The 14,788-nt window shown below is 32.7% G+C and overlaps 1 protein-coding gene across 6 annotated transcripts in view; it reads left to right on the plus strand.

Moving 5' to 3' along the window:
- ERBB4 (erb-b2 receptor tyrosine kinase 4) overlaps positions 1 to 14,788 on the plus strand; it is a 1,148,410-nt gene that overhangs the window by 844,232 nt on the left and 289,390 nt on the right. For all 6 annotated transcript variants that reach the window (XM_058706132.1, XM_058706147.1, XM_058706154.1 and 3 more), the window contains exons 10-12: positions 6,861 to 6,934; positions 7,822 to 7,912; positions 10,076 to 10,275. In XM_058706132.1, the coding sequence (XP_058562115.1) occupies positions 6,861 to 6,934; positions 7,822 to 7,912; positions 10,076 to 10,275 (365 nt within the window). The remainder of the gene's footprint in view (positions 1 to 6,860; positions 6,935 to 7,821; positions 7,913 to 10,075; positions 10,276 to 14,788) is intronic.

Here is a 14,788-nt window from a genome sequence, read left to right on the forward strand (position 1 = left end):
TGAGCCACCCAGGCTCCCTTAATGTTTCTTTTAAAATGTCTCTCATAGAGTGGCGCCTGCGTGGCTCAGTCGGTTGAGCATCCAACTTCAGCGCAGGCCATGATCTCGCAGTTGATGAGTTCGAGCCCTGCGTCAGGCTCTGTGCTGACAGCTCAGAGCCTGGAGCCTGCTTCAGATTCTGTGTCTCCCTCTCTCTCTGCCCCTCTCCTGCTCATGTTCTGTCTCTCTCTGTCTCAAAAATAAAGATAAACATTAAAAAAAAATTTAAAAAAAATCTCTCATAGAAAACAAATCAGTAAGTTGAAATTCTCTTAAACTTTTAGAAATTCTCTTTGCCTTGATGTATCTTTTTCTCTTTCCTTAGGTTAAGAAATTAGTATTATTATATGAAATCTATTAAATGAATTTCATTTTAGCAATAAAAATTGTAACATTTTCTTGGCTCCTTCATTACAGAACCACCTGCTGATTTTAACTGGGAAAACAACCAAGTTTGTATTTTTTCAATTGTAATAAAAGTGTCAATATTTTTACTTTATATTTTATCTATTTATCTATATTACTCTTAATCCCTAAATATTAGTGCTACAGGCTACAGATAAAGAATATTACTCACATATTTCAATTCAAAATCTTAACTCTAAACATATATCACATCATTTCTAGAAGCAAAATAATTTAACACATCATGGATAAATGTGTCCAAATAGGAAAAGTGAGAGAAATAGAACAAAGTATTTCTTCCCATACAAATAAATTATAGTAGATCTTATTGCATAAACCATTACTTTAAAATGTAGCTTTTAATATGGGTTCATGCCAGATACTGTAATGGTATGTCCACACTTTCTGCCCCAGCCCAAACAATGTTTACAAAATAAATAGATATCATCAAGATTTCTAACTTCTCATTAAAAATATGTAGACTTGGTTACCCTTAGCACACCCTCCTATATGGCAACAATCTGTTGGAGCTGTGTAGTTCTAGCCATTTAAAAAAAAAATTTAACGTTTATTTATTATTGAGAGACAGACACAGAGTGTGAACAAGGGAGGGGTAGACAGAGGGAGAGACAAAGAATCTGAAGTAAGCTCCAGGCTCTGAGCTGTCAATACAGAGCTGACGTGAGGATCAAACTCACAAACTGTGAGAACATGACCTGAGCTGAAGTTGGTCGCCCAACCAACTGAGCCACTCAGGTGCCCCAGTTCTAGCCATTTTGAGATGGGATAACCAAACTTACCATAGTTGCTACTGACCCTCGAACCCATTTGCATTGCTATCCTCACCTCCGTGGCCCTACTGGGTAGGAGACCTGGGTCAGCATTTAAGTGCACCTATATAATTGAATGCATGTATGACATTTACTAAAACAATATATCCTCATTGTAACTATTTTCAAAAGCACATATCACCATGAATGAAAGATCATATCATGTTAACAGCATCTTCTGAGAAAGAGGAAGACATACCCACTTAATTCACGTTGCCTGCTTTAACAGGGGCATAATAAACGAATTGGCCTCAGGTCCATCAGTGTGGGGAAATATTGGAAAATATAATGTCATAAATTGCACTAGAAAAGTTGTTTTTGTTCTAATCAGGTGCAACATCCATCTTATACATAGTATTTTCATACTTCCTTTTGAATTCTGAAATAAAAATCATAGATAATATAGCCTACCTATATCAATAATTTTATGAAGTGATTATAATTCTCCAATTGTAATTTAAAGAAGAAATACAACAAAAGTAATGTATAATAAAATGTGTATTGATAGGAAAATGCTCAGCTTCTACTTTGTAATGAAAGTTTGGATTTATTAGAAATAAGGATAGAAGTCATTTTGTGCCAGAAGTATGGGGAAATAAAGAGCAGAGGAACAGCTGACCACTGAAATAGGTAATAAGTAACAGACATATTGTTATATGACAAGGGGAAGATGGAATTAAATATCATTGAAATAGAGGCAACATGAATACAGAATTACACACCAAGTATGATCAACTATGAAGTTTGTGCACATGAGTCCTTAATTGGGTGGGACATTTTAAGGTTGTTCAAGACATAAGGCAAACCTTTGCTGTGAAGGACATTTAATTTTTTGGTGCTTGGGGTTATTACTAAAAGCCTGTAGTGTCCCCTAATCTGTTACAACTAATACACCTCTACAAATGTCCCAGCTTCCCTTCAGTAGGGTAATATTGCCCCCATTGAGAACCACAGCAAGAATTCTGTGAGTGTAGAAGGATAATGAAACCAACAAAAGCACCCACTGATTGTTAATCTTATAGATAAACCATGCATGGGGAGGTTTAAAAGACCATCTAGGGCAGTTCGGAATTGTTATTTTAGTTTTGGCTCCTTATGGAGCATATTTATCAAAAGACTGGATTTATACTAATTGTAAAATGGTTTTACGTATCCTGAATGACCTAACATCTAGAATAGGGTAAATACTAATAAAGAAATGGGAAAAAAGGGAAGCAGATATGTCAAGATATAAAAATATATTGCACAATAAAAAACATGTATTGCACAATAGATGCCATATATTCACAAATTTATGAGAATAATCATTACAAAATACTAGATGCATCCTGACTTTCAAGGGAAACAACCTTGCTAACTGATTCGGGTGAAAATGAATTATAGAAAATTGACTCGCATGATTGAAAATATAATGGTAAACAAAACCTCTCCTAAAAAATGAGCTCAGAAAGTAAGAGTTAAATTTCCTACTTCAGTAACTTGATCCGGACTAGACTGATTTGAATCTCCACTGTAGACAATTTTACTGAGTATGTGGCTTCCATAATATGTCAAATGCTCAGTTTCTTATGTAAAGTTGAGAGTTGAGTTTATTTAAATAAACTTCTCTGGCTGTTGTAGGGATTAAAATAAATACCTACCTTCTCTGGTTGTTGTAGGGCTTAAAAACAAAAATTATTTTTAAGTGCTTAGTCAAGTACCTGGCATATTGTAAAACATTAAATGGTACAAAAAAAAAAAAAAGGAGACAGAGAGAGAGAGAGAGAGAGAGAGAGGAGGAAAGGGGAGAGAGAAAGAAAATAACAAAGAAGGCAGTGCTAAACAAAAATCTCAATGACTATATCCAGTTTATAACACAACACACAGTGTAACAGATTATTTTGTAGACTATTGAAAAACAAATAAAGACAAAGTTATTTTCATGGCAATAAGTCATATCCCTTAGTTCAGAAGATTATTATTTCTTCTTAATAATAGTACATAGCTTGGAATATTTTAATATTAACATTATAATTAATATTGTTATGTCTCAACTATAATATATAAGGGATTTCCAGGACAAATATATATGTGATATGTGATAGTTCTCATTCCCAGTCTCATGCCAGTATGAAACATATATTCTGAAGCCTTTCTCTTAATCTTAGGAAAGTACTGATAAAAAGTTAATTCAGTAAGCCCAAGACATCTTATAAACGTACAGGCATTATGTGTATTCATGCATACAATGTGTGCATGTAGAGAGAGACTTTAAATGTGAGTAACATGGAGTCCTTTAAGTAAAAAGCTTCTAGTAAATTAAAGACATGTTTTCCCTCAATTCCTATTACCTTCAATCTTCCTTCCCTCTCTTTTTTTAATTTAAATTCATGGATGCTTTGGGTAAAATAGCTAAGGTATTTCTTTAAACTGATAGGCAAGGGGCACCTGGGTGGCTCAATCGGTTAAGCGGCTGACTTCAGCTCAGGTCATGATCTCGCAGTCCATGAGTTCGAGCCCCACGTCGGGCTCTGTGCTGACAGCTCGGAGCCTGGAGCCTGTTTCAGATTCTGTGTCTCCCTCTCTCTGACCCTCCCCGTTCATGCTCTGTCTCTGTCTCAAAAATAAATAAATGTTAAAAAAAAAAATTAAAAAAATAAATAGGCAAAAATCATAACTAGATGAGATTATACTTTTCAGAAACAAGTTTCTGCAATAAGTAAGCTTACTGTCAATTTGTCAATTAAAATTTTAATATATAAAAGAACTCAATAAAGTTTTTTTTTTTAATTTTTATTTATTTAGTTTTGGGGGGTGGGGCTGAGAGAGGAATAAAGAGAATCCCAAGCAGGCTCCTACTCAGCACAGGGCCTGATTCGGGGCTGGATCTCATGAACTTGAAATCATGACCTGAACCTAAATCAAGAGTCAGACACTTAACTTACTGCCCCACCCAGGTGTCTCAAGAACTCAAGAAACTTAATTGGCATGTTTATAGACTAGGCACTCTTGCTCTTTTATTTAGAGTGGGAACCACAGGCAAACCTGTGATCAGTGTTATCCATAGGAATGTTCACCTTTCATCTTTTGTCATGTTTGACAATGGTCATGTGCATGTACTTAGAGTAACAAAATGCTCACCAAATAAGCATGTTCATGCTGTGTCACAATGAGACACAGACACAAAGTGCTTAGATAATACAGTATCATGATGATAAACAATGGAAAAGAGATAATGGGTTTAGTGAAAAATAAAGCAATTTCAGTGGAATTGTAAAAATATGTTTCTCTCTATCCTGAGCTTTATTTTGGATCACCAAATACAATGACAGGGTGGACATAATGTTCTTTCACATGGCTCTGAATTTAGCTGGGGAATTTCTTGATTTTAAAGCACTATGGATTTCAAGTGGCTATAAGATGCAACTCCCTGTAGGTAGTTTGAAGTTGGTAAGTAGGATTCTGTCAACTTATTTTATGAGAGTCCTGAATCTCTCAAATTAAGTATATAAAATTTCTGTGGTCCATTGGGCTTCATATGAACATTCCAGAACTCATTTCATTCCTGGCAACTTAGAAGTGTTCTCAGTATAGGTTTGGACTGACCCCATTATTGTGTGCTTGCCCTGAATTTTGAGTGTTTCTCAATAAAGCCAAGATATTTGATTATATGACCAGAGCTGTTCTATACACTGCCTTCCATCAGAGAACAAATGTTGAAAGCTTATTCTACTGCAGATCTGATATGTCCATGTACAGAAGTCTCTGCATGTTAAAAAAATGGTAACAACAAGATTTTTCCCCCATGGTGAACTAATTTTTTGGCTTCATATTCAGCAAAAGCATAGTTACTCATTCAATGTATCTTCATTTATAAATAGAACAAGTTTACCAGAACATTTAATTTAGACTTTAAGCTTTTGAGAGACATTCATATCACATTGAGGAAAATCTTAATTATGTGCGACTTATGGGGGGAACTACAGTGTTTCTCCAAGCCTTCCATAACACTCCCCGTTAAACTAGTATTACGTTGTGTCAATTGCACTTCTTAGTTTGAAACTGTTTTTAATCAAGCAGAGTTTCTGTAGTTGCCTGTTTGTTTTTTGTTTGTTTTTTAAGATATAGGATGCTTCATGGTATAGGAGCATACCCAGATGAACCAAGTTGAGAGAGCCAGTACAGTGGGGTTCCAGAGATCAAGGTTACTGGAGCTAATAGTGTTTTTAAGGCTCTAATGCTATGAATAAATGTCTGTAGGTTCAGACTCAGATTCCTAAGATAGACCATATGCCTATCTGTTTGTGGAGCACCTTGATTGATAGCCCTATTAAGGCTGCATCCAATATATCATTCTATCCAATTGTTTACTCCCCAAATAAAAAAGAAGGTTCTCAAAGATGTAAAACAACAGATGTACACAGCAAGAATAAAACTCAGTTGATTGCTACAGGTGGATACATGCTTCTAAGAAAACCTGTTCATTGTTCTTAGATTTGCTTTCTTTTTTCTTTTTTCTTTTTTTTTTTTTTTTTGAGAAGTGGTCAATGAATATAATTTTTCTCTGAAGGGTATATAGTGATATGAGGTCTCTACTTGCCCAGGATTTCCCAGGTTGTCTTTCAAAGTAATAAAACTTAAAAATAAAATGTATTCCTTAAAACAGCATAAGGTATTACTTGAATTACTGAGAAATGTTTGGTATTGTGTTTATGTTTAAGATTCAAGTTTGTAATTATTTTGAATGTTCAGTATATTATACATGAAAGGCATCTTCCTAAGAAGAAAACTTCTGAAAAAATCCATTAAATATTTAATTCTAAAAGGTGTCCTATGTTCATATTTTTAAAAGACTGGGCATCTATATGTCAATAACATTAATTGCCAAAATATATTTATGCATTAGGAAATGGTATTTTTTAAATCTCCAAAATTTACACCTTTGGGATATTATTAAATTTGTTATAAATTTTATTTCAGATGTTAGTATGATTCATAAATATGGAAGCAAATATTTCCTGTTTTTATGAAAGCAAATATGAATAACCCGGATAAGAACAAGACTGCTCTAAATAATCCTTATGAAGAGTAACTTTCATACAATGTTATAAAAATTCACTAACAAATGTAAGGATACAGCAAAAAAGAAAAATTTGACTTCATTTTTTTTTAATATCCATTTAATGAAATTGTAGGTGCTGTTAGCAATTTAGAATGCTTTGAGGATCCCAAAAGACAGTTATCCTCACCATAAGTTATTCACAGAGTGTATTTTTCCTAACTAAGAACAACCTTAAAAGGCAAAATGAAATAAAATTGTTTATAAATGGATTTGTTCCATTTGGAGGCCTCTTTAGGATAGTCAACCTGGACCATTCCTCTAGGTCTAGAAGAGCCTTCAACAAAGAGCTCATATCATCAAAAATGTCCTCAAAGCACCTTTTAATCCTTCTCCCTCTGTAGTGTGGAAAAGTGGACAAGACATTGCTAAGCTTTCTATTGCTACTTAAAATTGAATTTGAGTGCAATAACTATAGTCACAATTTCTTATGTTTTCACTCCTTTATGTAATTTAAAATCTGGCTGTGTCTCTTCTTGATTCGCTAGGGACCCTTACAATGCAATTGAAGCCATAGACCCAGAGAAACTGAATGTCTTTCGGACCGTTCGAGAGATAACAGGTAAGTTTTAAAAGTGTGATTGCTGTGCTAGGAGCTCTGTGAATGTTAGTGTTTTGTTGAAAATATTACATGATATTGAAATCAACTTATTTTCAAGGCCAATTCTAATTTTAAAAATGCATGCTATTTGAAATATTATCTGTGCACATTTGGAAAGCCCATGGAATTTATAAAATAAAATATCCTTGAAATTTTTGTTACTTTTTTGTTGTCAACTGGTCTTTGAATCCATGTTTTGCTAATTAGTTTTCACAAGTACTGTTGGGCACGGATGACATGGAGCGTTCATTTAGCACATATTTTATTGAGCACCTAATATGTTCAGGGCTGTTATATACTAGCTGATAGGGGATTCATAGACATAAATTGGATATGAATTTATGTCAAAGAATGGCAAATTAAATGAGTAAGGTTAAATATATACATGAATGCCTTAGGATGCAATGTAGACAAATGGTGTTATAAGTGTAAAGTAGGAAAGGATTTCCAGAAAAATTAAAGCTGTATTTTTCTCTTTATCTAATTGGACTAAGTATTTTGATTTTAGAAAAATGTTTCAAATTAAGAATAATTGAAATCCTTTAATATGTATAGTTCTATGATTCCATGTGTCTGAGAAACCTAGATTTTTGGCTCATTAGTTTGATATTCATTATATGGAGTATTGTTGGCCCGGGAATTTTGAGAAAGGCCCTCAATCTTGGAAGAAGAAATAAGAGATAGAATGACTCAAAATAGGAATATTGAGTGTTTTTATTTTTACCTCCTATATTTCGATATATTTTAACCATATTTCAAGAATAATCAGTATTAAATATGGTTACTAAGACAATGATATTCTGAGTTTTTTGTTTTGTTTTGTTTTTTTACTGCCCTTATCTTTTTAGGTTTCTTGAACATACAGTCATGGCCTCCAAACATGACTGACTTCAGTGTTTTTTCTAACCTGGTGACCATTGGTGGAAGAGTACTCTACAGGTGGGTGTATATATGTTCAGAGATACAAGTATTTCATATTTCAAAAGTAGCATTATGCATACGTATGTCACAGTTTCAGCCTCCTTTATTTTATATTTATTCTACAAATATTGGTTTCCATTTTTAATTCCAAAGGTAAGCCTAATGATAAATACCCCGACTGCGCTTTACAGTATGGAGGATACCAAATAAATAAACAAATAAATAAAGTATGCAGAATAAACAGTTTGAGTTTCAACTCCTTATCACTTAAAACAATTATTAGTGTTTTGTAGGATGGAGTACATAATAGGACCCCATAAAATCAAATGTTTTTATTCCAAACATGTGTTATTATAATTAAAAAATGGCATTGGATGACTTGGGACTGGCTTACATGTGTGGGTTACACATGCTGTTTTACCAGAAGGCTCTTGTTCTGTTTCTGGTGCCAGCGTTTGAACCATGTATCACAGGGTGATATATTTTAGGATTTGGTTCACCAGTCTAAGTGCAATGCAGGTTAAAAGTGGACAGAACAATCAGGGCTCAGAAGGACACTGTTCTAAAGGCCCAATATCAATATTTTTATTCACATAGTAAAAATGAACAAGTTAATATTTATTAAAGCACTGCTTTATTTTATTTCAGATTTCATCTGTATGAGATTCTTATTTATGAACAGTTAAAAGTTGATTTACATAAAAGGATTTAGTTTTTTCTGCTTAAAAAGGAAAGATGCCTTAAATCAATATTATCATCAAATATTCTGTAATAATATTTCACAGAAATATTATTGAATTTTGCTATTAAAACTGGTATATCTGTAAGAGGTTTTACACTATAAAGGGGAAAAGTACTTAATAAAAAAGCATAGTTGAGAGATACAGTCTATTCAAATGCTATATGCAACCAACTTTTATTATCTGTTGAGTCAAATGTTAAAAATCTGTCAAGCATTATTCACACTGTAATAAACAGCACAAGATGAGAGCACAGATTTCAGAGAATGAATTACATCTCAGTTTAATATGCACATACTAAGTATATATATCAGCTTATTTTCAAGGCAAATATATATATATATATGGATATATATATATATGGATATGGATATAAGAATATATGTATATGTATATACATGTATAATGTATAATATATGTGTGTATGTGAGTGTATATATATATACACACACACACACACATGCATGGAAAAACTTCTGAGCTGAGTTGACAGCAAAGTATATTTAGATTTATAAATAAAACAAAAGGGGACAGCTTTGATCTCCAAAATGTAAAATATTGTTCATTAGTTGATTTAAATGTGGGAAACACATGATTCTTTAGAGAATGGAAAAGGAACTTAATTACAAAATGTGGGCTATGTTAAAACAATTTTCTTGAAATGATAATTTGTTTCCACACTATAGTTGTTACTTAATTTTTAGAGATGCTTTCCCCAGTTGTCCAAGCCTTCTGAGTATTTTTTTTAACTTTTAGCTTAATTTCATTCTTCTCTTCAATTTTTAATGTCCCTTATCCTTACTTATACATTATTCAACTATTACAATTACACTTTGGTTTCTGAGGTATAAATTAAAGCTAAATATCTGTGGTCATTCTCTGCAATATTTACCCTCTGAAAGCATATATACATTTATTAAATAGAGTAGAATTAAGGTCTTACTTTAGGTAGATAAACAATCATTCCATAAACATTTATTAATTATTTAGTATTTTTAGTTTTATTTATTTAAGTAATCTCTACACCTAATGTGAGACTCAAACTCACAACCCCAAGATCAAGAGCTGTTTGCTCCTTCAAATGAGCCAGCCAGATGCTCTTAATTATTTGGTTAGGGGATAGTGGGGAAAATAGTGAGCAGATATACTCGTACTAAGTATGTAAATAGATATACAGATATCATTAATATTTATACTTCTAAAAAATGAACATTTTCCTTTTGGGGGTCAAGTGATTACTTTTGAAACTTGGTATATAGCATGTAAATAAATAATGTTCAGGTCACAGTTTATTGACCTCTTTTTTATGATCTATTTGCATTCTTTTTGGAGTAAGATGTGACATCCTTATTTTACTTCAAGAATGTAAGTCATGGCCAGAAAATATTTATTAATATATACATATAAATATTGTTCTGTTCTCCCCCCTCCCTCTCTTTAGTGGCCTCTCCTTGCTTATCCTCAAACAACAGGGCATCACTTCTCTACAATTCCAGTCCCTGAAGGAAATCAGTGCAGGAAACATCTATATTACTGACAACAGCAACCTATGTTATTATCATACCATTAATTGGACAACACTCTTCAGCACTATCAACCAAAGAATAGTGATCCGGGACAACAGAAAAGCTGAAAACTGTAGTAAGTACATTATTTGGATGTTAAAACAGAAACTTTGAACATTTTCTCCCATTTTATGTTGGACCAAACACTTAAAAATAACTGATACAGGATTGTTTCCCTCTTTTTCTCAACCTTTAAGAAGGGGGGTAGTTAATCAGCATAGGGTGACTTTTTATAATCTATTGAATATTTTTATAACATACTGCGTGCTTCCAAATCTTGCCCAATCATAAGAACCTTCCTGTGGAGACTTAGATTCAATAGATATAAATGGAACTGGGGCTTTTAAATATTTAACAAGCATCCTGGGTAATTCTTTGGACGTGATCAGTTTGTGGAAATCTGCCCTACTGAATTTTCTGTTTGCTTTTTGGTTTCAGTGAATTTGGTATCATGGGATAACAGACTATTTACTCTTTGGGGGGTGGTGGCAAAAATGCAGATGTGTTCTGAAATGTGTAAAAGAGGCTGTTAAGAAAGTTCATTTCATAAATGCATTTCTGTAGCCAGTTCATTGTTTCTTTTTTTCATTTATTTTGCCACTTACTGATTCACTCCATCATTTCTTTGTTACACAGAAGCAAATAATGTTTTCATGGATATATAATGATACATTCCTATCTTAAACGTTGATATTTCAATGATTAATATTTAATTCTTCTGTGTGTTTCTAATAAGTACTATTTTCTTCTACATCCTACAAGCGCCACTGCTAAGCATGTGTGTCTGCCTTACTTATGATAAATATCAAATAAAAAGACTCAGAATTTAGATGATCTGTTACAAATACATATACTTACTGTGGTCATAATGCATCAGTCCTTTTAAAAATCACAACCCCTAAGAAACATTTTGCTATTGGATATTGTCTTATTGGTTTGGTCTGATCATTGGAACAGTCACAAAGTTATATTTATAAGTGAGTGAATAGTAAAGGACATTTTAAAAAAATATGAAGTCTCAAGAGGCTTATATATTTCAGTTTACCAAGTTAAATAATGACTTTACTTATGAGTACCCCACCTTGTTTTTGAAAGTGTTTAAGGCAGTTCAGGGTGGCAGAATTCATAAAATATGACATAATTTGTGAGGAACTCACATTTTAGCCATTTTGTACCCTTAAAAATACTTTTTGCAGAAAAAAACCTATTGCAACCTGAGGTTTTGTTTCTTCTGTTCCACATAGAATCAAGAAATGTAAAATCTTATTATATATCGAAATATGCATGTTTTTATTGAATAATATTTATCCTTTTATTTAGCCTGCATTCTTTGCATAGTTTTATACCTTTTGATTTGTAACATAAAGCTTGTTTTTTTCTAACACTTAAGCTTCTTATCCCATATTTTTATATGTGTGTTTGTACATGACCCAGACAAAATAGATTATTCACAGAAGTAAAATAGAATCTTCTTCAACACAATTTTTAACTATTTCCCTAAATTAGGATTATAGTTATAGTCTCCTATTTTTCTACTTCATTTAAAAAACAAAATAAAATAAAACAGTAGTACTACTAGGAAAACAAGAAAACCTGAACAAAACATAAAAGAATCAGAGAAACACATTCCTCTTTCACCCATTTAATCGTTTTGCAAATCCCACATTTACTTCTTTTTATCTTTCATAAAGCCGAATAAAAAGCAAACGGAAAGAAGAACATGCAAAAAGAAATAAAAATGTAAAAAAACAAAATAAGGTAAAATATGTAATTATTCCATACTTCTTTAAGACTTCTAAGCTTTTTGAGCAACCAAAAAGTAAATAATAACAATAATTTAAAAATGTAACATTTTTTCAATTTTCAGTATTACACTTCTTAGACTGAGTTTAACCTTTTTTCAGACCATGAACGTTTTTGTTTGTTTTGTTTTGTTTTGTTTTTGTTTTGCTTTTTGTTTTTTGTTGTTGTTGTTGTTGTTGTTCTGTGCTCTTAGAGTTGACTTTTCAGTTTGGGGAAGAATGGAAGCAGTTAGAAGAAGCAGTTTTATGGTGCTCTAGTATAAAATTAAGCATTCTTTTTTTTTTTTTTTCATTTGTAACATTTTAGAGTAAACAGTTTTGCATGAAATCCTTTGATCACGATTTGAATTTCAGTCTAACAGGACACTGGATCCTGAATTTTCAGAAATGTAATTACCCTATAAACTTGACTTGAGAGGTGATGCTGCTGCTGTTTACCTTGAGCCTACAGGGGTTGCACCTGTGATTACAGCCTTTTCGTCATCCATAGTACTATTTGCAAATGGGAAAACTTAAATATTTGCTTCATTTTAAATGCACTGCACGTATCGAATTTTTAAGATATTCTCTCTTAATAGGCTTTGCACATACAATATACACGAGCACACACATATTCACCACAAGGTACACACATACATATGCATATGCACACACAACACATACACATGTACACATCCCTAGAATACACACACATGCATACATACACCGTCACCATAAAATCCTCTAAATTTGAGCATTGGCTTGGTAACTTAAAAGACAAGGTAGCCTTGATTTTTAACATTGTTTTTGGAGTTCAACATGATTTAAACAGTAATGACAATAAAAGAAAAATTTCACCTCATCTGTACAGTGTAAAAGTGGCTTGAGCCATCTTACCCTTTTAAGTCAAAAATTTCAAAGCAGACTTTATAGTTTGAAGAGATTGAGACTGAGAGAAACTCTAGGATATGAAAAGCTAGAACATTTTCTGTCTCCTTCATTTGTATGGCTATAGCATGAGCAAAATGACAGTGCTGGTTGGAAGAAGTTTTTGGGTAGGTTAATGAAAGTGTTTGAAGTTTCTTAAAATATCTAAATATAAAATTTAACTCTAAAACGTAAACAGTAAAGAGATTATATTACATTAACCCTTCAAAATCTGAGTTATATTTAAACTCATACACCTTTATCTTAAAAATATTTGTACATATACACTTAAACTAAACATAAACAAGAGAAACTAAATTCATAATTAACTTTTCAAAATGAAATTACATTTATTTTTCTAATTATCATTGTTAGAACTCCAAACAGTAAAAACATGGAAAAAGAATATGTAATTTTTGTTTATAGATATATGGGTAGTGAAGCATATCTCTTCACATAGAAACAGTATCATAACATATAGATTTAAATGGTCTTCAGCCATATGTCTCTGTCTAATATATTATGAGCATCTTCCATGGTGGCGTTCTTATTGTTTAAAAAGATACATATAAATACATTTAGCCAATAATCGCCGTATTAATGGTCATTTATTTTCTATTTTTTACGTTTTTAGCACTGCCATAATGTGGATCTTAGTTCATAAAGTATTTTGCAAGTACAATTATTTCCTTAGGCTAAACACTTATAAGTGGGATTCCTGTGTAAATGAGGTAACATATGATAAATTTTGGTGTATTTTTCTACGTCATCTTTCAAAAGTGATAGGTCAGTTTACACTTCTCCTAAACAATGTTTTATACATAATATTTTCCACTGCTCTTTGTAACACTGGGTATTATCTATGGTTTTAAATTTTGGTGATCTGAAATGTGAAGAAGAGGTCTTTTAAATTTATAATTTTTTAGCTGACAGAGCATTTCAATTTTCTTCTTTCGTAAATTAGTCAGTCTGAGTTTTGCTTATTTTCAACTTGGAGTTGGTCTTCTCCCTTTGGATTTGAGAGACCTCATCTCAAATTAAGTATATTAAATTTTTATCTCTTGAATGTGTTATGTATAACTTTCCCTCTCTTAGGTAATTTTAAAAAATTGCCTTTTGATAAATATTTTATATTTTTATTTAGTTAAGTGGATAGATTGTTTTTCTTTTCACGTTTATGATCCTGGCATTGTCTTTGTCTTTTATTTCTAGTATATTACACACTCTGTTGAAATTTCTAATGCATCTAGAAGTTTTGGTGTAACATGATTTTTTTTAAATCCTTAATTGATTAGGATGCTGATGAAACATAATTTATTTTATTTTATTTTTTTAATGTTTATTTATTTTTGAGAGACAGAGAGAGAAAGAGCACGAGTGGGGAAGGGGCAGAGAGAGAGGGAGACACAGAATCCAAAGCAGCCAGGCTCCGAGCTGTCAGCACAGAGCCCGGCATGGGGCTTGAACCCACAGAATGTGAGATCCTGACCTGAGCCGAAGTCATGCTCAACTGACTGAGCCACCCAGGCACCCCTCAAACATAATTTATTAATAATTCATCTCTCCTTTACTGATCTCAGGTAAAGGTCTGCAATATATGTTGTTATTATTTTAAAGAAGTCAGGGGGGAGGGGCAGCTAGAGAGGAGCAGAGGGAGAGAGAGAATCTTAAGCAGGCTCTGACATAGGCTCAATCCCATGACCCTGGGATCATGACCTGAGTCAAAATCAAGGGTCAGATGCTCAAACAACTGAGCCACCCAGGTGTTCCTGCAGTGTTCCAGCTAAATGACAAAACAGTGCCAGGCTCTATCTCTTGATCTGTATAGTTTAATTTCATCTTTACCACCACCTTGTAAAGTATAATTATCTCTATTTTGCA

Source organism: Neofelis nebulosa, chromosome 2, assembly GCF_028018385.1.
Source record: "Neofelis nebulosa isolate mNeoNeb1 chromosome 2, mNeoNeb1.pri, whole genome shotgun sequence".
NCBI classification, from domain to species: Eukaryota; Metazoa; Chordata; class Mammalia; order Carnivora; family Felidae; genus Neofelis; species Neofelis nebulosa.